Below are 22,211 nucleotides of genomic sequence, written 5' to 3' on the forward strand. Positions count from 1 at the left end.
TACTTTTTTGTCGGAGAATTAGCGTCACCTTCGCACTCTCGCTCATTTAATTACAAGCACATTATTTAATTGTGTTTTTCTCATAATTTTTAAAAATAATTGCAATTAATTTTTAGTCTCGAGATTTGTAAAAACAGTTGTAATTTAAATAAGTCAATAAACTTTTTTTTTTTTTTTGCTACGAAACATACAAATATCTATATTAATATATTATTTGTGGTGCATATATATTTTAATACTAATTATTTGAATTATTTTAAAATTTTGTTTTCCAAATGATTCAATTAAAATGAAATAATCAATTACATGAAATCATTTACGAAGTTACATAAAATCATTTACGAAGCACGTACAAAAGAAAATTTCAATTAAAAGTATTTATCTCAAATTATTTGTTATTTATTAAATCTTAAACTTTACAACAATAGTTTTAATGTTTACGTATTTTTAGTTAAGATTAAACACGGACCAACGTTTTAAAATAGAACATATTGCGCATTGCGGTAGTGGTGGTTCATTTCGACACATATTTTTAGCAGATTATCTTCTAAAAATCTTAACAACTGCTCAAAAAATCAAAATATACCTGAGTTGAAGCGACCGAGTTGAAGCTAGCGAGTTGAAGCGTGGAATATGCAATTCTCATTGCTGCTATTCTCTCCGAATTGAAAAATGTGTTTGGGATTCTATTTCATTTCGGCAACCTTTTGTAGTGAGACTGAGAGTGCGGGGGAAGGGGGGCGATCGAGCTAGGAGTGTCTGCATTGGTTTTTTTTTTTTTTTTTTTTTTGCGTTTTTATTAACCGTAAGTACTAAATGTAAAATTGTGTAATGAAACTTAAAACAAGTAAAACACTAAAATACCCCTTTACACTTTCACGCTGCAAATGATTTTTTTTTAAAAAAAAAAAGAAGAAAGAAAAGTGAACAGAAATTAGGATAGTCTTCTCTCAAGACTGTAACTAGGGATGGAAATATCCAGTGGATGATCCATTAACCCGGTCACCCGCTATAATGAAATGGGTGAAAACCCGAATTAAATGGATGAAAAACGGGTGATGGGTGAAGCGGGTGATGGATGCGGGTCGGATGCGGGTGATGTTTTTTTATCCATCACCCGATCCGTCACCCATTTATTTTAAATATATTATTTATATTAATATTTAAACATAAAATGTGTATAAATCCATTATGTATTAAGTTAGTGTTTATTTAATTTTCTTTTTTGGTTATAATTTATGCGTGATAAGAACTAATTATATGTTTTGGAAATAAGTGAAGGTATGTAACCTTTTTCATTTCGTTAATTATTATGCATATTATTAGATGGTGAATTTTTAATAGTTAATAATTTTCACCCGAATATCACCCGATCCACCCGGTTCACCCGCGGGTGATGGATGGACGGAATGCGGGTGATGAGTAAAGCGGGTGACGGATGGACCGGGTGGAGCGGATGGAAGCGGGTGATGGATGCGGGTGATGCTCCACCCGACCCAAATCTCACCCATTTCCATCCCTAACTGTAACCTAATTTATCTAAGGAAATAAAATAAGAAAATTTGATATCAATGAGAGGGTCTAGCTATATCTTGGTAATTCTGAATGTGGTGACCAATGCCTGCAACATAGTCTGGTACACGATTAGCTTCCCGGTATACATGGCTCGAAGTATAACTATCAAATTGTGTAAGTAGGTGCTTGATGTCGTCCATAATTAAGTAACTTAATCTTCTACGGACAAGTTGCATGTTGCTGCAAAATTTGAATAATTAGCAAATTATCCCCTTCTATGAAAATATGTCTAATATTATTTTCAATTGCTAAAATTAACCCGTTGCGAAGGGTAGTAGCTTCTGCGAGAAAGACCGATGTGTCTCCCAGATTGTAGGAGCGACTAGCAACATTATTTCCAAAATTGTCCGTAATGACCACCCCTGCGGCACCAGAGTTTTGACGAACAGAGCCATCAAAGTTGAGTTTACAAGTATCAGGCGCGGGAGGTGTCAAACAACCTGAATATAACGATGCGGACATTTAGAAGTGTTTATATTTGAATTCATTTCCAAAGAGTCAAGAAAAGTTCGCATATTCCATTCATTAAACATTTTAAAGGATATAGTGTATAGATTAACAATAGAGAAATGGGTCTGTTTAAAAATAGTAGAATTTCTTGTTTTTCATATACTCCATAAACAAGTTACAATTTTCTTAATTGGTAAGCCAACATTATTTCTCATGGTACGAAACAAAGAGAAAATTGAATTTGCTTTAAGTTGAGTACCAAGCCAACAAATAGTTAAAGAAGAGTTCCAAAATTATTTAGTGATATGACATTGTAAGAACAAGTGATCTTGGGTTTCGGTATTAGTGGCACAAAAAGGGCAACAACTAGGAATATCAATGTTACGGTAAACTAAGTTGCTCCTGGTAGGAAGACCGTTATGTAAAAGTTGAACCGGTTTGACCGACATTCGACAATACTCCCTCGGTCCCGTAATACTCGAACCGGTTTGACCGACAAATTGACTTCTTATTTAATTAGATTATATTTCCTATGATTCTTTTTAGTTGCAATACTAAAGGTCAAACCTCTCATTAATTCACTCCAAAACTTTTTTTTTCCCTCTCATATCTCTTTTTACCAAACACCCAAAAAATATTGCAACTATTTTTAGTTAGTTATTTTTGTACAAAAGTTATTGCGCGCACAAGGTACACCAATAACTTTTATGCAATTTTTTTGTAACTTTAATCTACTTTTTTGCAACTTTTATATTATAAAAATAAAAAGTTGATAGATAAACATTTTGAAGGGTTAAATGATTAATTTATACATTATTAGTGATTTCGAAGAAATAATTTTTGTTCAAATGAAAAAATTTATCATTAAAATATAGATAACATTTACATATATAAATGTAACTTTTAAGCCTTTTAAGTCAACTTCTACTCCGGCGTACAATATTTATTGTACACCCATTATAAATAAGAACTAGTTTTTGGGCCCGGGCGATGCCCCGGGTTACTACATTAATGATATTCACATTTACTTATATTTTCTTTTTGCAATGATAACATGAACACATGCAATAGCTTAGTGGTAAAGACTTTAATGTTTAAATTCAAGGTCAACAGTTCAAACCTTTATGCAAACCAAGTTTGATATTTTTTAAATGTGTATGAAGATTACATTGAGCAAACCACCCATAAGAAGAGCGCCAAGTGTCACATAAACTTTCTTTTAAACGTCTTTTAATATATATAGTATAGATTTGTGTTCAATATTTGACGTAATGCGAAAATAAATTTCCCTCTCATTTTACCCGCCAAAACGAAGAGGAAACCATATTGATATTGATAGAATGATAGGGTTGAGAACCGAAGACCCAAATTTAGATCCTGCATTTCCAAATCAACCACCAAAAATGAGCGAAACCGGCAGTGGTGGAGCAGTTCCGACGGGATGTTACAAGTGCGGCCGCCCTGGCCACTGGTCCCGCGACTGTCCTTCAAACGCTGACCCTAACTCCAACCCTAATTCCAATCCAACTTCTGATTCTGCGTACCCCAAATCCTTCAACAACTTCTCAAAGTCCGGCAATGGTGGTAATAGCAATAACGGCAGCAGTAGCTTCCAATTGAAGCCCACCGGTTCTGCTTCGAAGCCGAAGAAGGCGCCCCGAACTCGGCCGAAGCTCACCCCGGAGTTACTGCTCTCCGATCAAGGTCTCGGGTACATTCTCCGTTATTTCCCCCGTAATTTTAAGTGCAGAGGCCGTGGCCATGAGGTATAACATCTATTCTTTTCTTTTTTAATTTCAATTTCTCTATTAATTTTGACTTTCCTGTTTATTTGAACTGGAGATGAATTAGGGTAAATGTGCATAGTTTAATTGACACTAAGTCACTACTACTTTCCTGTTTATTTGAACTGGAGATGAATTAGGGTAAATGTGCATAGTTTAATTGACACTAAGTCACTACTAAATTCTTTCACATGGTTAAAAAATTCACTCCTCTCCCTTTGAAAGCACCCTTTTTTCATCAGGAATGAAGATAGTAATTAGGCTAAATTGGCGCATGTTATGATGAAAGATTTCCTTAACAGAGGTCCGAGTGAGTGATCAAGCTATTCATCAGTTTGATGTGATTGCCATTACAAGAAATTTAACGAACAAGTGGAAAGAATACCTTAATACTAGGTCATTTAGGCTCCGGTAGGTTTGACAGAAAACGTCAGTGAGAAATGATTTTACCTGGAAAACATTTTCCAAGTGAAAACACAATTCCAAGCTAGTTTTCCTTTGTTTGGTTCCTACAAGACAATTCATAGAGAAAGGAAAATGAAAGTAGATGGTGAGGATTGATGGGAAGATAAAAGATTGAGGTAAGAAGGGAAAGTGGAAGAGTGGTTTCCCTTCATTTCAAATAGAAATTGTTTTTCACCCTTTTAAGACTTCATTTCAAATGGAAATTGTTTGTCACCCTTTTGGGAGTTATTGGACAATTGTTTTATACCCCTTGCCATATCAAACAACATAAAATGATTGAAAAGTTAAGACCAAACCAAACACTCCCCTATTGCATATCACAAGAAGCAAACCATAAGATCACCCTCTAATAAAACTATTGGATATTATGCCTCTTTATTTCAGATTATGTATCAGTTTCGAACCATCTGGTTATTATGCCTCTTTATTTCAGATTATGTATCAGTTTCGAACCATCTGTTATTTCTGTAGGAGTGTAGGGTAAGGCTATGTACATTTGACTCTCCCCTATCCGAACATTGAGGTTGATGCTGATCATTGCTGATAAGTCAAAATTGTTCAAAGTTCACCGTCTCCAAGAGTCACACTAGGGTTCAACTTCTATAATCAAGCAGTGTTGTCCAAATCATCTTGTTGGTTAATAAATAATTCAAGCGATGCTCAAGTTTGGTAGAGTAAACTTATACTAATGCTCATGAATAAGTCAAATTCATTTCCTCTCATTTGATTTAAGCTTTATATACTTGCTGAAAAAGATACCTAAATTACACCTAATAGATCAAAATTTTAATCTGTACATGACACCAGTTACTCGTACCTGCCTTGAAGCAGTTATACAAGTAACTTATTAGGCCTAGGGATACTGTTTGTCATTATTTCATCTTGCTCAGTGAGTTGTTAGAGACAAGTTCCCGTCTAATTTATTATTTGAAAGCTAAATAGAATAAACGATACATACTTTCTAGAAATCACTTAATTTATAAGGATGTATGCAACTGCTCAAGAGGTATTTTGCATTTGAATCTCAAAACAATCCATCTGCAGAATAAATATGCACCGAAATAAGATCATTCTTATTTATTGTTTTAAATTATTCATAATTCTTTTTGTACATGACTATCATCTGTTTACTATGTTGTGATCGTTTTTCTTAATTAACTTCTACAGGTCAATGATTTGAGGAATCTACTACGTATGTATGCTGAATGGCACGCACAATTACTTCCATACTTCCCATTTGATCAGTTCATACACAAGGTAGAGGAAGCTGGATCCACAAGACGTGTGAAGGTAGAATATTTTCTTTCCCTTAAAACTCCTTCTGTGCTTATACACTTGTCATTGCCTTTTTATGTATTTTGACGTTTCTTTCGCTCAGTTTTCATTATATAATCTTCAGTTTCTCCAAGTCAAAATTCTTAATTTGGTGAACAGTTACAGGTTTTCTTATAGTATATTCTACTCTCATTTTGCTCCTTATCACCAACCCAACTGCTTTTGTGTATACTAATGGTGAGTAGTGAATGTGATCTGACTATTTATGTTTTAATAGAATGATATAGTAACAAAAGATATTTCAATTAGGATGAACATTTCCAATTACTACGTAAGCAATAGTAATAAAAAAAATCTTTATTTTCCTGGATGCATGTAAGGAGCATGTAGCCATGCATAGTTGATAGCACATGGTTGGCCTGTTTTGTATCTCTATTTTGTATTCACTAACATTTCTTGCCTTTTGGTTGTAATAATTGCAGTCTACTTCGTTAACATAAACCTAACCTATGTTATCGCTTATCATTTTGTAAAGGATCAAAACACAGTATATCGGTGTGAATTCCCCTTTTCCTTACTTATTAGTAGTTTTTTTTTTTTTTTTTTTTTTCTTATACTGATCTCCTAGCTGTGATTTTCCTAGACCTGTGTTGCTGAGTTAAAAGACAGAGTTGCTAATGGAGGGGATCCCACAAAGCTGAAAGAGTCTTTTACTGAAAATGAGACCCAGTGTGATAAAGAAGGTATCCTATTTTGCTGTATACATTTGTCCTATTAGTTAATTTTTAGCTGTTTTGAGTTTTGATGATGGATTTACCATAAATATTATCCCTTAACACTTAAAAGGAGAATTGTGAAAACTTATAATTATAGAAAAAGCTGACATGTCGAAAAAAACAAACAAGGTGATCAACGAGATTATTGTATGCCAAAAGTTATTAATTTGTTCTCAATGTACTTATTTTCTGTTCCTGTCAGTCATATCTAGGATGCTTGGTGCTTTTGCAATTGTCTTGAATGGATATTTGACATGATATAGTGCAGTGTCCCAGTCACTACTCTTCTATTTTCTGACAAGGAATCCCATATTTACCAGATCTACTTTGATTATGAATTTATGAATGTTATTATGAACTATGAAGTGCGAACATTATTTTTCAGTCCTTGTTGGTTTACGTTCACATATTTCAATCCATGTTTGTCCTATTGACCTTTAAATTGGACAGAGCTCCTAAATTGAGCCTTTGCCTTTTCACCTGCAGACAATAATGACTAATGACCAATATGACTTGAATAAAATCCTGAAAAAAGGATGAAACTTAACATGGTTAGAGTTGGCACTTTGGCAGTGAGTCAGGCTAGTATGGGGGCGAACCCGGCTAGTGTCACTAGACTGTGCCTGGGAATCTGGGATGCATATTTGAAATTTGGCCTGGCATTTTCATGTTTAACTAAAAGGAGAATGTTTAAGGGATTGAAACATGAAGCAAAATGGTAGCCTTTCTTTCTGTCATTACCTTCTGGTATGCCCCAAAGCTCCCAACCACTAATTTTTATTTTTAGAGGGGATAGCAATGTAGTATATTAAGAAATGTTTGTTAACTGTCTCTTGAAATCAAAATATCCAACCAAAAGAAAGTAAATTCTTCATTTTCCTTCCCTCCATTCTAATCTTCTCATCCAAACAGTGTAATTGTTTGAGGTATTACCCTACTTAGTTGGTAGGTTGAGGTTTCCCTACCCCCCCAAAAAGCGCATATATCTGCTTTTAGTTTTCTTCACAAGCAAGTTCTTGATATGTGAGATATTTAGGACTTCTGTTCCTTAATAGAGGGCCCTTTGCCATTAACATGAACTTTATTTTCATATTCATCTATATCATTGAGTTGCGTCAAAAGGGAACCCATTCACTACTGACATAGTATTTAAGCTGCTTTTAAGTAAAGTCTGCAAGAGTAAGCAACTATTTAACAGCTCAGTATTACGTTTGAAATTGTGTTCTTTTGGTCAATCTTGTGATGGTGACATGTCCGTTCATGTGCACTTCATTTAGAAATTGGTAGATGGATTTATTTAGCTCTTCACATGCTTGTTTCCATTCAATTCTTTCAGATGTCTTAAACGTGGGGGAGCCTAATGGGAATGATGCTGATGACACGCATGACTTGCCTTTTAATGGGAATGATGCTGATGATGACATGCATGACTTAACTTTCAATGACAATGACGCTGATGACATGCATGCAGATATGCTCAATGAAATATATGACAAGACTGTTGAAGTAAGTTCCACATCTTTGGCAGGGTCTCGGTTGAGTTTATGTGCTCATGTATCTCATAGTCGATTTATTTGGAAATGTTATCTTTAAGGCATAATTTCTGAGGTACCTTATTTTCTTCAGTATATCAGTAGAAATACTGCTCATGTGTAGAGATTAGAGATAGCTGAAAAATTCATGCACATAGAGAACTGGAAAAGGAATAGTTTAACATGCATCTTCTTGACTTGTGATTAATAATCGAGTAAGGAACCAGCTAATTAGCAAGTTGCCAAACTTAGATATAATGCAAGCATTAGGATACACTACTAATAATCAGTAAGCTCAAGAAAGTTAATCGGGGGCAACATTGATTCTGATAGTGATAAACCATCATAAATAGTCTTGCATCAACCTTTTTTCTCTCTTTTTCTGGGTTGGGGGGTACCTAAAATTGTTTCTTATTTGCACTTGCTGCTTTGCAACAGGAAACACCCGCTTCTAGGCAATCTAACACGACAGGTGCTGATATACCGCCAAGTGACCAATCAATGAAACATTCAGATAAATCAATAGGTAATGGTAAAAGTTCCGATCCTACTCGGCTTACAGAAGAAGAAAAATCGCTGATAGAAGCCAAGAGACTGAAGGCACTTGAAAAAGCTGCTGCTCCGAGTGATAAATCAGTGAAAATTTTAGATCAGTCATTAGGTGTAGGAGGTGGCAACCCCAAACCTAGTCAGATTACAGAAGATCAAAAATCACTGATGGAAGCCAAGAGACAGAAGGCACTTGAGAGAGCTGCAGCCCGCAGCAGGCTGTTGCCATTGCCAACCTCTTGACCTTGTTTGGCGCATTGTGGGTACTTCTTTGCCCCCCTTTTATTGCTTAAACACATCTGAAACAAGCCCTTATGTTCATCATGGTTTTGTTATCACTTCATTCGCAGAAACTAGGAATTATCTTTGAATTAGGAGCAATATCAGCTGTATTATATACTCTACTCAGATATGCCTCTGTACATTTGCTGTTACCATCATCGTGCTTCAGAGCTGAAATTCTGTTTGGTTGATGATTGATAACTTCTAGCTTTGTGCGTATGAAGGATTTCAGACGGCAAGATGTCTGATTGACAATGGGGTATAACTGTATAAGTGACAGTGAATCAAAACTGAAGAAAAAGGGTTGAATTCTAGAAATTCTGTGAAGCATCCTTAGATATATGGACTCTTGTATCCTTTTTTCTTTTTTTTTTTAATTTTTTTATTTTTATTTTTATAACTAATTTGGCTTTCAGAAGATGAAGTTTTGAGAATTATTGGTTGATAATATTTTGATGTTGCAAGCAAGATTTTGATTCTAATAAACCTGCTAACGATTAAAGAGTACCGGTTTCAAGTTAAGTTTAAGATAAGTCTTCTGTTCATCTGCTGGGAGTGCTGAGCCTGATTGCAGGTTGCTTGGTTATGTTAGTTGATATGATATTTTGAGCCTTTCTTTTTCAATCTGTTTGCATTGTTTTGTTAAGAATGCAACAATGGTGCGGAAAGTTGGCTGGGGACAAATAGGGAAGTAGACCTAAAATGGTAGAGTTGGAATTAATCTTCAACGTTTTTGTAATTGTCTTGTTTATTTCAACTTATTTTGGTTTATTTCAAACGAAATAAGTTTACGTAAGTTTAAACAAAATTAGTTTCTGCATATAGCTGTCAAAAAAAAGTTTTTGCGGACAAAGTACAAAATGACTTAATGAGTTCAATTGAACAGAGCTTGGGATTTTAAGGGAGTAGCACGTAGTATAAACGAATTTACTTTGTCTTTAAATTTGAATAATTGCTAATTAAGCTTCTTCTAGATGGTGACTAAATGAGTGATAAAACGCCATTCAGTTTGGAAATCTATCATAGATATACATGATCATAATTAATCCTAGTATTATTCGTCACCAAATCAATGTGTTAGTGACACTTGAATATAAATCAAATTGATGTTTCTGAAAGTTAGGTTTAAAGCTCCATGAACTACTCATATATCTCCCCTAAAAACCTAAATCAAATCACTGTTCAAATCTTGTGACAGCCACACAAAAGAACTTTAATGTTATTATTTGCTAACGATTTTCTTTTTTAAATAACAACGGTACATCCATCTTAACATGCTAACTTAATTTTATATTATCTGACCACTTAACTAACTATGTAGTACCCTTTCCCCCTATGATGTACTATCATTCATAAGTTAAAAACATTATGCAATATAACTTATTACTTTTTAATACCAATTACTTAATTAAAAGAAGGAATTAGTGTGCTTGGCTTAAAAATGTTTAAGATTTTTCGTAGGCGCTGAGAATTACTTAATATATTTATCCTTGAAGTTGGGTGGTAGATTATATAAAGTAATAGATTACCATAAAAGAAGTACGATGTCCTCCATTATCGACCCATAAAATTATACTATTTCCTTACCAATAGATACTTTTATAGATACTTATGTAGGAAAAAAGTAATATTTTTCTACAACTTATTAAAATATTGTGCAGTAGTGTATGTGTCAATGTGTGTAAAATAGTAGTCACACGCACTCCCTTTGGTGGCTTTTTATTTCTTTTTGGGCATTGTTTCTTCTTTACCTTGCAAGTTGCAAAATGGTTGGGAAAGAGGGGTGGTAAAGGCAAATTATATGAATGAAAAAAGGCATATTAAAAACACAGTGCAAAATCAAAAAGCAAGCACACAAACACAAAATAATATACTACTATGTGCAATTGAGCATGACACCAAAATTTGAAGTAGTATTTAATCTACTTGTTGGTAACCATATTTAATTTTCTATGCATAACAATAACCAGTCTTGCGTGAAATATAATCAAAATTATTTCTTAACTCAGTTGAATATGAGCAATAAAAACAACAAGATACACCCTGTTGTACAATGAAGTTTCTCATTATAGTTGCTTGCAAATGACGTTATGAGATCAGAGTCTTACTAGGTATTTTTTGCTGTCATTCCCTTATCATCCTTCGATCCTTACATCTCAAAATTTCCTCATAAAGTTAGGAATGTTTCTCATAAATTGAAGGCTGTGAGCTCCAATTACGCTTCTTATATTCTTTAACAATAAAGTAGCATTATTGCTGCTTGGATGAAGTTTTTCATTTTCTCATTGTCTTACTCATAAAGGATGTCAAGGTTATAAAATCAAAGTCTTACCACGTAATATTTACTCTCATTTCTTTATCATCCTTCGACCCTAATACCTCAAATTTTCCTTATAGAATAAAGATGTTTATCATGAATTCAGGATTACGAGCTCAAATACAATTATATAATCATATGTTTAAAATAAACCGTTATAAGTTGAGGTCTACCGAATATTTACTCGCGAGAGATGTCGATCTGAAGAGGGGAAGAGAGATAAAAAGGGTGGGGTTCGGCTCCACAATAATTGGTATCAAATGCTGCCTTATTGGGATTCTCACTGTTGGTGTATTCCAAGATCTGCAACAACACACACACAACAACAAAACCAGGAAATTATAATTTTCTCACACACCAACGCATACATTCACTCTCTCTTCATCTTTCTCTCTCCTCCCCCCACCCACCTTTTCCCTTCCTTCTTCGCCTCCCCATTGGCGGATACCTTCTTTCTCCCATCTGTCTTTTTTCTACTCATTTCTCTTAAAAGTGAGTGAGAGAAAATAGCTTTAAAGTAGCGTTTCTGCTGCTTGGTTTTTGTTTTTGTGGGTATTCTTGCATTTTTCTGGGAAGATATACGAAACCCCAAATTAGGGCTCCTCCTATTTTACCCCCTTTCGATGTTTCTTGCATTTCTAGAGGTATCTCCTCTCTCTACTATTCACTATTTTTTAGGGTTTTTCTTGTATCCTTGATTTGAAGTATATTTGTTAATTTATTTTTTTGAATTTTCTACTTTATTGAGCTTGATTTTCTTTCTTCCCTTTGATTTCCACGTTGAGCTAGTTCTAGGTTTTTCTGGGAATTTGAATCTTCACTGGGTTTTGATTTTTCCTTTCTTGCTCTTTCCTCATTTATGCGGGTTTTTTTTCCAGCTTTTTTATTCTTTTGATTTATTTTAGCAAGCTGGAGCTGTTTTTGTATGTAATTAGATTATGATAATTAATTTTTGTGCTGTAATTGTGTTTTCTTTAGCTTAAGTTTAATCTTTATGTAATTAGATGAGAATATTTGAGTTTTTAGCTGAATTTTATGTGCATTTTTTGAGCTTTTGTTGTTTCTGATTTTTAAGTGCTTTTTGTTAGGTGTAGCCTTCACGCAATGTGACATTTGATAGTACAATTCATCTGTGGTCGGATTTCTTGTGAATTTTGAGAGTGAAGTGAATCCAATTGAGATGGCAGCAGAGTCTAATACAAGCTTTCATCAAGAAGATACACTGGGTGCTGGTTTGCATCGGCATGCTATATCGTTTCAGTCAGGGGCTGTAAATAGCACGTCAGAGATGATCCCCATTGGAAACTATTATGGGATGAATGGTAATAGTGGAAATCTTATGTTTTGTGACAATTCTAGCATCATTAGTACCAGCAGTCCCACCACAACTACTGTTGGCAGTTCATCCGGTACTCTTCTTTTGGATTCCGTGCCTGGGTTAAAGCACGATGCTGGTCTAGCTGTTGAGTGGACTGAGGAAGAACAATACAAATTGGAAGAAAGCCTTGTCAAGTTAGTACTCTGTTCTTTGGCATAAAATTTATCTTTGTGGATCATGATCCCATCTTAATTTATGTGTTATGTTAGCATACCCTAGTTTAAAATGTTTGAAGTGGTAAATTCTTAGCTGTAATTTATTCTAGCTACTTGGAAATGAACAGTTACTGTTGCCCTACAACAGAAATATTTGTCACAAATAAAACCAGTCAAAAGATTGATAGCAAAGGCATGGATTTCTAAACTATGTTCTTCGTTTAAGAAATTTGTCAACATCTTCATGGCCTTTGATATATTTGTAAATTGTTTATTACTTCTCAGTTCTCACATGGCCTTTTGGTTAGTCTTAGTCTTTTTCTTGGTTGACCTGTTGCTAGGTGTTCCTTAGGGGAGTGAGTTTGTTAGGATAACTTAAAATTTGGGACCGTTTGGAGGGAAGGAAATACTCTACCCCCTTGTAAGTATTTGGTCAATTGGTTGAGATACACTATTATTTTTTGTTACTTAGGCTCTATTCTCCTCAGCTTGTTTTTGGTGAACTTAACTTTTTCTTTTTTTTTCTGTAAAAGAACTTATTTCTTGCTGAAAAAAAGTTACTTTTGCTTAATAATTAACTTATGTACCTGTACTTTTACCTAGCTAAATTCATATTTGCCGAAACTTAAACAAGCTGAGGGGAACTGAGCCTTATGTTGCATGTAGCCATGTACTCATCAAAGGAGGTATTCCCTATTCCCCTGCCCCCCTAGGTGTTACACAAGGGTGTGTGAGGTACCTGGAATGGAGGCATTGTGGGGAGAATGGGATGGGCCGGGTGGTATTGTGTGTGTGGGGGAGGGGATTGGTTAGCACATCAGCCATGGTAGCTGTGAGAGGAGAAGATTAAAGAGGAAGGAGGAGCTCCTTCCAGAGGTGATGATGGATGGTTTCTGAAAATGTTTCAATTTCCATTTTGTTAAGGAACCAAACATTTTAAAAGGGATTAAGCTTTCATTCCTTGTCTTTCCTTTTTTGATTTCTTTCCTCCCAGGGGCTGTTTGGTTAGCCACAGAGGAACGCAAAAGAATTGAGAAAGAGTAAGGAAAGGATAAGTAACAACCTTTCCTAAATTCTCTACATTATTTGGCTGCAGTGAACAAAAGGAATCAAAGTTCTACAATAGAGTCTACAGATTAGCTCCGAGTATTCAAACCCATCCGCCCCAATCCTACTCTTTTCTTCCACCGTTGCCACAACTTATCTTCGCCAACTACCAATTCCCCACCGACCATTTAGCATGGCCCACAGTTGACATGATGACATCTACCCTCACCATCATTGTAGAAGACTTATATGGTCAAATTTGACAATGGAAGTTCTTGATCTGTAGCTTTCATGGTCAAATTTAACCATCTAAATGCTTGATTGATTTGGCAAATTAAAGTATGTCTTTCTCGCTTTCTCTTAATGGCTGCTTGTTGGTGGTCAGCGGTGTTTGTAGCGGCAGGTGACACAATATTTGGATTGAGTATTAAGGTGGGGTTGAGTTACGGCGACAGGTTTGTGGCTCTTGTTTGGTGGTTGTGATGGTCACAGGGGTTGAGGGTGTTGGTAGTTGTCCTGGTAGGGGTATGAAGCTAGTGGTTGGTGGTTTAGATTGTGGTCGTTGGTATCTGCGTGTTGTGGTTGGTGGAGGGATGGCTGTTAATGTGTTGGGTGGGCTGATAGTTGTGGTGGTGGTCAAATGTGGTCAAAAATATATATTGTGTAGAAGAAACTGAAGGAATTCTCAAGTCAAGGTTAGGGGTAGGGAATCAGTTCAGAGAGGTTATGTGGAACTTCAAAAATAAATGGGGGAAAGGAAATCGAAAATTGCCAACCAAATCCTCCCTAAGGGAAATAATGGTTTAATTGCTTTTCTCCTTCTTGAATCCCCCCAACCAGACAGCCCGTCAATTTATTTCCTGATTCCCTTTCCTTTCCCCTGTACTGTTGTATGTACCGCATGGGCAGTGCATGGCCCCTCAGTAAACTCCAAGGCACTCTCCTCATCTCTGTTTTTCTATCTAAGTCATATGGAACCTCAAAGAGGGGAAAATGTCCTAGGGGCATGTTTGTAAACTCATGAATGCTTTAAGCATCTTTTGCCTTCTCATAGTTACTGACTTGCTATATGTGTGATCCTATGATTGCAAACTTATGTCCTTCAGTTTCCCATTAAGTTTTACCATTAACACAACTTTTATTGTAAATCAGTGATAAGATTGATAGGCAAGGCATGCATTTCTTAACTATGTTCTACGTTTGTGAAGTTTGTCAATGTCTTGATGGTCTTTGACATATTTGTAAATTGTTTAGTACTTCTCACATATTTTATTCCTTTTTTTCCTTTCTTGATTTGTTTCCTCTCATTTTATTTCTTGATTCTCTTTTCTTTCCCCTCTACTGTTGTACGTACTGTATGGCCTCTCAGGTAAACTCCAGAGTACTCTCCTCAACTCTATTTATCTATCAAATTGTTTTAAGTCATTTGTAAAGTCAGAGCAAAAATATGTGCCAGGGGCATCTTAGTATAACCCGTGAATGTTTTATCAATTTTTGCCTTCTCATAGTCACTGAACTGCTGTATGCTGTGATCCTATGATTGCCGAATTATGTCTTTCAGTTCCCCGTTAAGTTTTATTATTAACCCTACTTTTCTTATGTGATTCTCAGGTATAAGGATGAGCCTAGTATCTTGAAGTACATCAAGATTGCTGCTCTTTTGCGAGACAAAACTGTACGTGATGTTGCGCTCAGATGTCGGTGGATGGCGGTGAGTTGTTCATTTTTTGTATAATCTACTATCTTATCTCACATATTTTTTAGTTTTCATGGAAAGTGAAACCCACAAGCTTTATTAGTTTGAGCATATATTGTTTGTCTTATGTCAACTTCAATGAAAGTGATCACTTTGAATAAAGCTAAAGAATACAAGATTGGTAAACTATATTAATTAATACGTAAGGGAAAACATAGTCACGTGAGATCCTATTAGATTCATCTCAATATGTATTTTTAAAATATCAACTTTTTATAACTTATACTTTAAGATAAATAATACAGTATATTGCTTGAAAAATTGAGTGCGTTGAAAAAATTTAGTGCGTTGGAAAAAATATGTCCTTGAAAAATCAGTATTGTACAACTAAAAAAACCCGGAGAAAGTACAAATCTATTTATCTCTAAAGCCGAGTTACTTTATAAAATGAAAATCTCTTGGAGTAAGGGACAATGATGGTGGACACTAGATTTGGATTCGTGCAAGTTATAAGCAAAGAGATGAGACTTAGATCACATCCTTCAAGTTGATGCAAATTCAGGCTATGAAAAGGAGGTGATTTCCTGGATACTAAGGAGGGATTGAGATCAGAAATGAAGAACAGAACTTCTTTTCAGAAAAATGGTCCGTAGAACAAAGTTTTCTTTTAGCAGATTCATTCCAGAGCTTCCATCACAATTCAGAATAGTGATATGCTTGGTCTATCCTAATTGAAGCTCAGGAGACAACATTATAGTGAAAGTCAAAGATTGAAGTTGAACCCTCCACTCCCGCCAGGCCTTATGCTTTGTAGCTGAATCTGCCAATGGTTTATCCTAAGGATCAAAATATTTAGCTGCATCACGTTCTTCCTTTTGGTCACATGTTAGCTTATGTAATGGAGGTATAAGGGTTCAAGTTATAGTTTTGGAGATATTCAGTGGAAATTATTAAATTAAGGGATACAAATTAAGTAGAACGAAGATGGGTACATGAAATGTTACTTTAGATTTCTTGGGCCAAGCGTTTGTGTCAATGGTGTGATTAATGGATACAACATACAAGATAGAGAGTATATGTAAATGAATATATTGTCAAATACAGGGAAGTTTTACCAAGTGCCATTGTATTAATGGCGATTGGATGACAAGGAAGAACAAATGAAGAGTCTTGTTTAACACGATTGTACAATGAAATACAGGGAAAAGTTTTATTGGGTGGCTGTTAAACGCTTAACCAACATATATATTGTGGATAGACTGATGGAAAATTAGCAAATTCAAGTACACGAGCGAATATGACTAGAAAACACTGCACTGGACATACAACCTTAACGGAAGTATCGAAGTAATAGAATCATAACGAAATTACCTAAGCTGGGAATAACCTCCACCGAAGATAAAATGAGAAGATCTTTCGAACTACGCAGGTCACTTTACTTATGGGTTCTTTGAGATAGAATGTAAGAGTTTATTATCCACCTTATTGTAGAAGTTCAAGCCTAAATCCTCTGGACGCAATTTGTCATCTTACTCTCTCCCTCTTGCGTGCAAATGCAGGATGATCCTATGCTCTCCTTTGAATATGGAAGATTTCATGACATTTGTCAGACTTGTTTCCTTTTGTCTTTTGTTCCATTCTTCCAAGTATTTAACATGGTAACTTTGAAAGTGTGCTGTTGAAAAATAAAAATGAAAGGTAATGCAGAGCCCTGAACCACCCTTTGTGGGAAATCCATCTGCTAGTCAGTACAATTTATTGCGCTTCTCGTTCCAGCTGATGGACGCCTAAATTGTAGTGTTTTGGAATTCTGAAAAGGAGTACTTAGTAGCTTATTTCACTTTGTCTAACTAGGTATGCATTTGGTTCGTACACTTAAACATGTTACTTATTAATTGAATTTTCACAGAGAAAGCGGAGAAAACAAGAGGAATCACACTTGGGAAGGAAAGGGAATTACAGAAAGGTATGATTCTTGAAGTGTGTATGAAGTTGTATGCATTTCCCTTTATGGTTTTTTATGATGATTCAGTTAAGGAGTTGAATGTGGGCCAATGTCTGTATGTTTTTTTCTTCTTCTGAAATGTCCTTTATTTGTAGCTTGTAAAACCTAATAATATGTTAAAGTGATTTCGGGTTTTGTTTGTCTTCTTCTATGTATAACCTGTATAATATATGCCTTTGATAATTTCATCTTTCTTTGTGTTCTACCTTTTTGCTGGAGGTTTCCCCCCTTAAATTGAAATAAGATTAATAGAGATCGATAATGAATAACAAGTTAACGATCTTGAAGTTTGGTAATATACAAAAAGGTGATTAGTCACTAGCATATTAAAAAAAAAAATGTTATGACTGTCACTCTCGCTCATTCATCAAATTATTTGTTCTGATGAATTGATATGTGATGGGTGGTTTCCATGTATACAAACTTATGTAGGATACCCTTCCCTATATTTTGAAGTCGATGTGCTATTCTCGTCCCCAATATCTAATTTCTGTTGTTTTGAAGCATTTTAACAAGTGTACCTTTTAAGGCAATATCACCTACTTATTCAGTAATCACCCACAATCATCATCTTTCTCTCTCTTCATCTTCACCCTTTGCTTTCCTTTCTCTTTTCTCTCTCTTCTGTCCATCAAAAAATATTTCTACTACAATTTGGAATTTCAATGCAAGATAAAGTCAATTGTTTTCATTTTATTCAACTTGATTTTGTCTTTGTGGATCCTATTTCACATTTCCTAGTTGACTCCTTTGGCAGCTTGGCACCCTAACTTCATCCTAAACAGTTAAAATAAATTGAAATCATTGGCATCTTAAGTTTATCATTTGATCTATTACTCAAAAGTCCAGTGTCACCACTGGCTTTCCAGACAGGGTTCTCTATGGTATCACGCAAACTAATATTAAAACAGATACCATATATATATATATATATATATATATATATATATATATATATATATATATATATATATATATATTATATATATATATATATGCACCTTGTAGAAACACTTTGTTTTTATTTTTCACCTTCTGCCAACCCCCTTCCCCTGCTGCTAGTAGAAGGGGAAAAAAACAGCGAGGATTTTTATTTTTATTTTTTGCAGTTGAGTTATCTTCAATTCTACATCTTGATTTTTCTTACCCTTTTTAAAGACAAGTAATGCACAACAGTTCACTGGATTTTCATACATTATATTTTGTCTGCCTGCTGTAATTTTGTAGTAATCTATTATGGAGAGAGAGGAGAGAGGATATTCGAATATTGTAGAAAGCATGCTCAGTGAATTGGTTGCTAAGCCACCAATGCAATGCTGTGATTAGCTTGAAATTATTGTGTTAATGATCTGTTATTTGCTGATATACATCGTACTTTTCCAGGACAAATACGTGGAATCATCTGCAAAGACTAACTTGGCGTCGGCTTCAGTATCTAACGTGAACATGACTCCATATTCTCCTCAGCCGAACCAGATGGATCAGAATCAGCGTGTAAAATGCCAAGGTTTGTCTAATTGTCGTTCAAAATTTTAAATTGGACCCCTGATTTATTTTCTAATCATTACATCTCCTGCTAACTTCACCAATCTTATGTCTATTACATTAAAGAAAATTTGGAAATGCCCATTTGTGTTTGAACTATATGCATGTACGTATGGTATTATATACTTTTGATATGTCTTTCTTAGTTTTGTGGTTGATTCCTTGGAATGTTAATTGAAATTGTTTGATCAGGGGAGTATTAATTTCCTAACGTTGCACAGTTTTACATCCTCACCAAGTCACAATAGGTTCTAGTCAGAAAAAGGGGCTTGGCCTTTACAGTACTTTGAGAAACATTTTTGTACTATGTCATTATTCCCGTTGGATTTTTCATATGCAACAATTTCTTGTTACTTCATGAGCGGGCTTTAGACTTTTTGTGTCTGATAATCAACTTTTTTCCCCCCTTATGAAATGAAGTTGAGAACGAAGGTAAAATGAGATTCCCATGTAGATCTATCTATTCCAGAAGTCAGCTTGAGGCATCATCTCCTTGATGAACTTTTTTCGGAGCTGTAAAACATGAATCTTAAAAAGTGATTTGACATACTCATGTAGACAATTGCTGTCCTGTGTTCGGTTTTGGAATTTGGTTATAATTTGAATAAAGGTCTTGGTAGTTGCCCGAGTATACACACATTTACTAAATGCAATTGGCATATTGCTCCTATTGAATTCTTGTTTGCATTTTTCTTGCTAACAGTTTTGACCGGCAAAGCTAAGCATCTATTGGAGCAGAATATTCAAGCCTTAAATCAGATTAACAGTAACATGTCATTGCTGAAGGTAGGCTTTTCCTGACTGAAAGATCTTTCTTTTGTGAACTCAATTTTTACAAATAGAACATCGTCTGTTTCTCTCTCTTTTTTTTTGGCTCTGGAATTATTAAGTACTCCCTCCTGTCCTATATAAGACTATAAGTTCTTAAGTTTTGCATAAAAAATATAAATATTAGAAGTTTCCTGATTTGTATGTTCAAAAGTACTCCCTCTGTTTTTCTTTTGTTTACCCAGTTTGACTTTTATGATTCCCAGTGCACAATTTTGGTTGTTATATTATATCTTAAACTTGAGATTAAAATTATTAAAATTTGATATCTTGAGAGTTTAAATCGAAACAATCCGACATGACTTAGGTCCAGCTTCTTCTTGTGATTAAAACACCAGTTCCAAGGTGTTTCATATCTGATAGTCCTCGATGATAGTGCCCTTTTGATTGATACCTTTTTTTTAACATACATTTGTGTTCAGTTGCAGGATAACATTGATCTCTTTTGTCGTACAAGAGACAACATTAATAATGTCAATGCCATCCTGAATGAGTATGTATTATTCACCTAATTTGTTACTCCGTATACATTGATCTCTTTCGGTTTTGTAATTGCAATTTTTGAACAACTGCAGCATGAGACAGCTTTCTGGAAAACTTGGCCAAATGCAAGAGCTTCCAATATCTATTGATCAGAATCTTGCTAATAGTATCTTGCCACGTACAACTTCGGTAGCTTCTCATGCCTTGACTGATTCTCATTTCGGTATTGCTTTTTGTACATCTTGATTAGTTCCTAGGAGTAAACTATGAAGATTTTTTCTGGAGTCAGCATCAATTTCATTTTTTCTTCTCGCCATCCATTTCCCATTCCTCACTAAATTTGTCTCTCCAACCCTCTACCCTCCACCATTTTTTGGTGCCTTTTCCCACAATCAAAGTCCTCATCTTGCTCCTCACCCTTACTCCAACTTTTGACGTCGTCTGTGACTTGGTTAATATCCCCATTAATTTTGACTTTTCAGGTGCCAAAAGTCATGTTCCTTCTCAATGTTTGTTGGCAAATTTGCTGTTGTGAATTAAATTAGTGTGCTTTGATTATCCCATGCATTATCTGTGAAGGGAAAATAACTTGTTGGTATCTTCGGCTTGTATTTGCTAAATGAAATTTATTCAATTGCCTCTCTATTGTCTTACAGTAGTAAGAAGAATGCTGCCCTCTGTAACGCTGAATGATCTCATGCAATCTTCTTTCATTTCATAATTCAACCTGTAAGGGAAAAATGAAAATAAGGCCTATGTTGTGTTTGTAATTTTGTGGTGTACATGGATTGAATGGCAAACTGACAATATATTATTATTTGTTTGTCAATTGACGTTCCTTCCAGTAGACAATGATATTTGGCGTGCATAATGGATTGCAGCCCAAGCTGGAGTCACGATGTTGATAGAGGAGATTCGGAGGAGTGTCTCAACTGCAAGTTCAGAATGTTATGCTGTAAATTTAGTTAGGACATCTTTTATGTTGTGTACGATTCAGTTGCATATATTGGGTCTGTGTGTAGAAGAACACAATTTTGGAACCTGCCATTTAACATCAAGAGAAAATGGAGTTTGGGCAACGCATCGCATAAATAGAAGAAGAGAATGTGCATCTGACCATCTATTCTGTCTCTTGATTTGGAGCTAAACTGTGTATAGTGTAATGTCATTGAAAAGTATCAAGTAAAAAAAAAAACAATATTCTAGGGTTTCCAATTACAATTATAACCCTGTGTTTACCCCAATAGGCCAGTGTGATGCTAGTTGCTAGGTCTCAAAGAAGGATGAATCTGTAGCTTTTGCCCTCAGCAGTTCCATTTTTATTTTAGTTTATTGTGTATTATGGTGGATTAGTAGGAGAACTAATTGCTTGCTGGCCAAAAACAAGGCATTGTTGTACTGTTGTAGAAGCTGTACTGATCTTTTTTTTTTGCTACATTGTAATCTAATTTTCCCACTGAATTGGCTGAAATGATTTGTATTTAGCAGTTCATAGTGGCTGCATAGAATTTAGATTGGAAGCCAACCCCATCTACTGAAAGCTGAACAAATGCTTTCGAGTTTATAGATGTGTTTCGTCGATGTGTTGTGTGCACAACATGATTAGCTTTGTGGTGGTATACAACTACAGATTTGTTCGATTGACAGCATAGGATGTTTGGAAGATCGATATGCGGGAATAAATAGTGATTATAATCAGAATCTCTCGTGTTCTACAAAATTGGATTATTTTCATTTGTTGTGATGAAATTGGTGACTTGCTGGTTAAGATGGTGGGGGAGGGGGGATCCGATGATTAGTAGATGATTTCTCATCGAAAATAAACTTTTCGATTGATATTTTCATTCTCAATAGGCCAATAAACCTCATTTTTCAATAAAAATAAAAATAAAAATTCATCACTATATAAATGAGACGAAGTATTTAAGGAGGTAGAGAGCGTGCTCGTTGCTATTTAGCAATATTTTTGCCAAGTTAGGGCAATAGACAAATTTTGGGACAGAGGATCCAGACTCACATCAATATATCAAACCAAGGTTTAGAATGCTAAGAAACATTGGACATAAGAA

The 22,211-nt window shown here is 35.1% G+C and overlaps 2 protein-coding genes across 13 annotated transcripts; both read left to right on the forward strand.

The window, feature by feature from the left end:
* The first annotated feature begins 3,326 nt into the window (after positions 1–3,326).
* LOC110784852 (uncharacterized) lies at positions 3,327–9,221 on the forward strand. Of its 3 annotated transcripts, none has more exons than XM_056837655.1 (6): positions 3,327–3,791; positions 5,442–5,564; positions 6,193–6,292; positions 7,662–7,831; positions 8,296–8,669; positions 8,757–9,221. In XM_056837655.1, exons 1-5 carry the CDS (start codon positions 3,366–3,368, stop codon positions 8,647–8,649), a joined length of 1,173 nt encoding a protein of 390 aa, XP_056693633.1. In that variant the 5' UTR covers positions 3,327–3,365; the 3' UTR covers positions 8,650–8,669; positions 8,757–9,221. The 3 variants fall into 3 exon arrangements, with proteins under 3 accessions (XP_056693633.1, XP_021844999.1, XP_021844991.1); XM_021989307.2 differs by having other exon boundaries at positions 3,328–3,791; positions 8,296–8,665; XM_021989299.2 differs by having other exon boundaries at positions 3,329–3,791; positions 8,296–9,221.
* Positions 9,222–11,292: 2,071 nt separating this feature from the next.
* On the forward strand, positions 11,293–21,613 carry LOC110785255 (uncharacterized). Of its 10 annotated transcripts, none has more exons than XR_002532565.2 (10): positions 11,293–11,649; positions 12,094–12,517; positions 15,197–15,296; positions 17,191–17,247; positions 18,670–18,793; positions 19,535–19,617; positions 20,082–20,152; positions 20,235–20,331; positions 20,799–20,871; positions 20,988–21,053. XR_002532565.2 is itself a non-coding variant. In XM_056837657.1 (10 exons), exons 2-9 carry the CDS (start codon positions 12,186–12,188, stop codon positions 20,861–20,863), a joined length of 960 nt encoding a protein of 319 aa, XP_056693635.1. In that variant the 5' UTR covers positions 11,293–11,649; positions 12,094–12,185; the 3' UTR covers positions 20,864–20,871; positions 20,988–21,221. The 10 variants fall into 10 exon arrangements, 9 of the variants coding, with proteins under 9 accessions (XP_056693635.1, XP_056693636.1, XP_021845405.1 ...); XM_056837657.1 differs by having other exon boundaries at positions 20,235–20,365; positions 20,802–20,871; positions 20,988–21,221; XM_056837658.1 differs by having other exon boundaries at positions 20,235–20,365; positions 20,802–20,871; positions 20,991–21,221.
* The last annotated feature ends 598 nt before the right edge of the window (positions 21,614–22,211 follow it).

This window comes from Spinacia oleracea, chromosome 2 (genome assembly GCF_020520425.1).
Source record: "Spinacia oleracea cultivar Varoflay chromosome 2, BTI_SOV_V1, whole genome shotgun sequence".
In the NCBI taxonomy this organism is placed as follows: Eukaryota; Viridiplantae; Streptophyta; class Magnoliopsida; order Caryophyllales; family Amaranthaceae; genus Spinacia; species Spinacia oleracea.

Coding starts and splice junctions, on each gene's coding strand:
- LOC110785255 (XM_056837656.1), top strand. CDS start 12,186: ATGGCAGCAGAGTCTAATACAAGCTTTCATCAAGAAGATACACTGGGT. Junction 18,794..19,534: donor TCAGCGTGTAAAATGCCAAG/GTTTGTCTAATT, acceptor TCTTGCTAACAG/TTTTGACCGGCAAAGCTAAG. Junction 20,153..20,234: donor GTCAATGCCATCCTGAATGA/GTATGTATTATT, acceptor GAACAACTGCAG/CATGAGACAGCTTTCTGGAA.
- LOC110784852 (XM_056837655.1), top strand. CDS start 3,366: ATGATAGGGTTGAGAACCGAAGACCCAAATTTAGATCCTGCATTTCCA. Junction 5,565..6,192: donor GATCCACAAGACGTGTGAAG/GTAGAATATTTT, acceptor TGATTTTCCTAG/ACCTGTGTTGCTGAGTTAAA. Junction 6,293..7,661: donor GACCCAGTGTGATAAAGAAG/GTATCCTATTTT, acceptor CAATTCTTTCAG/ATGTCTTAAACGTGGGGGAG.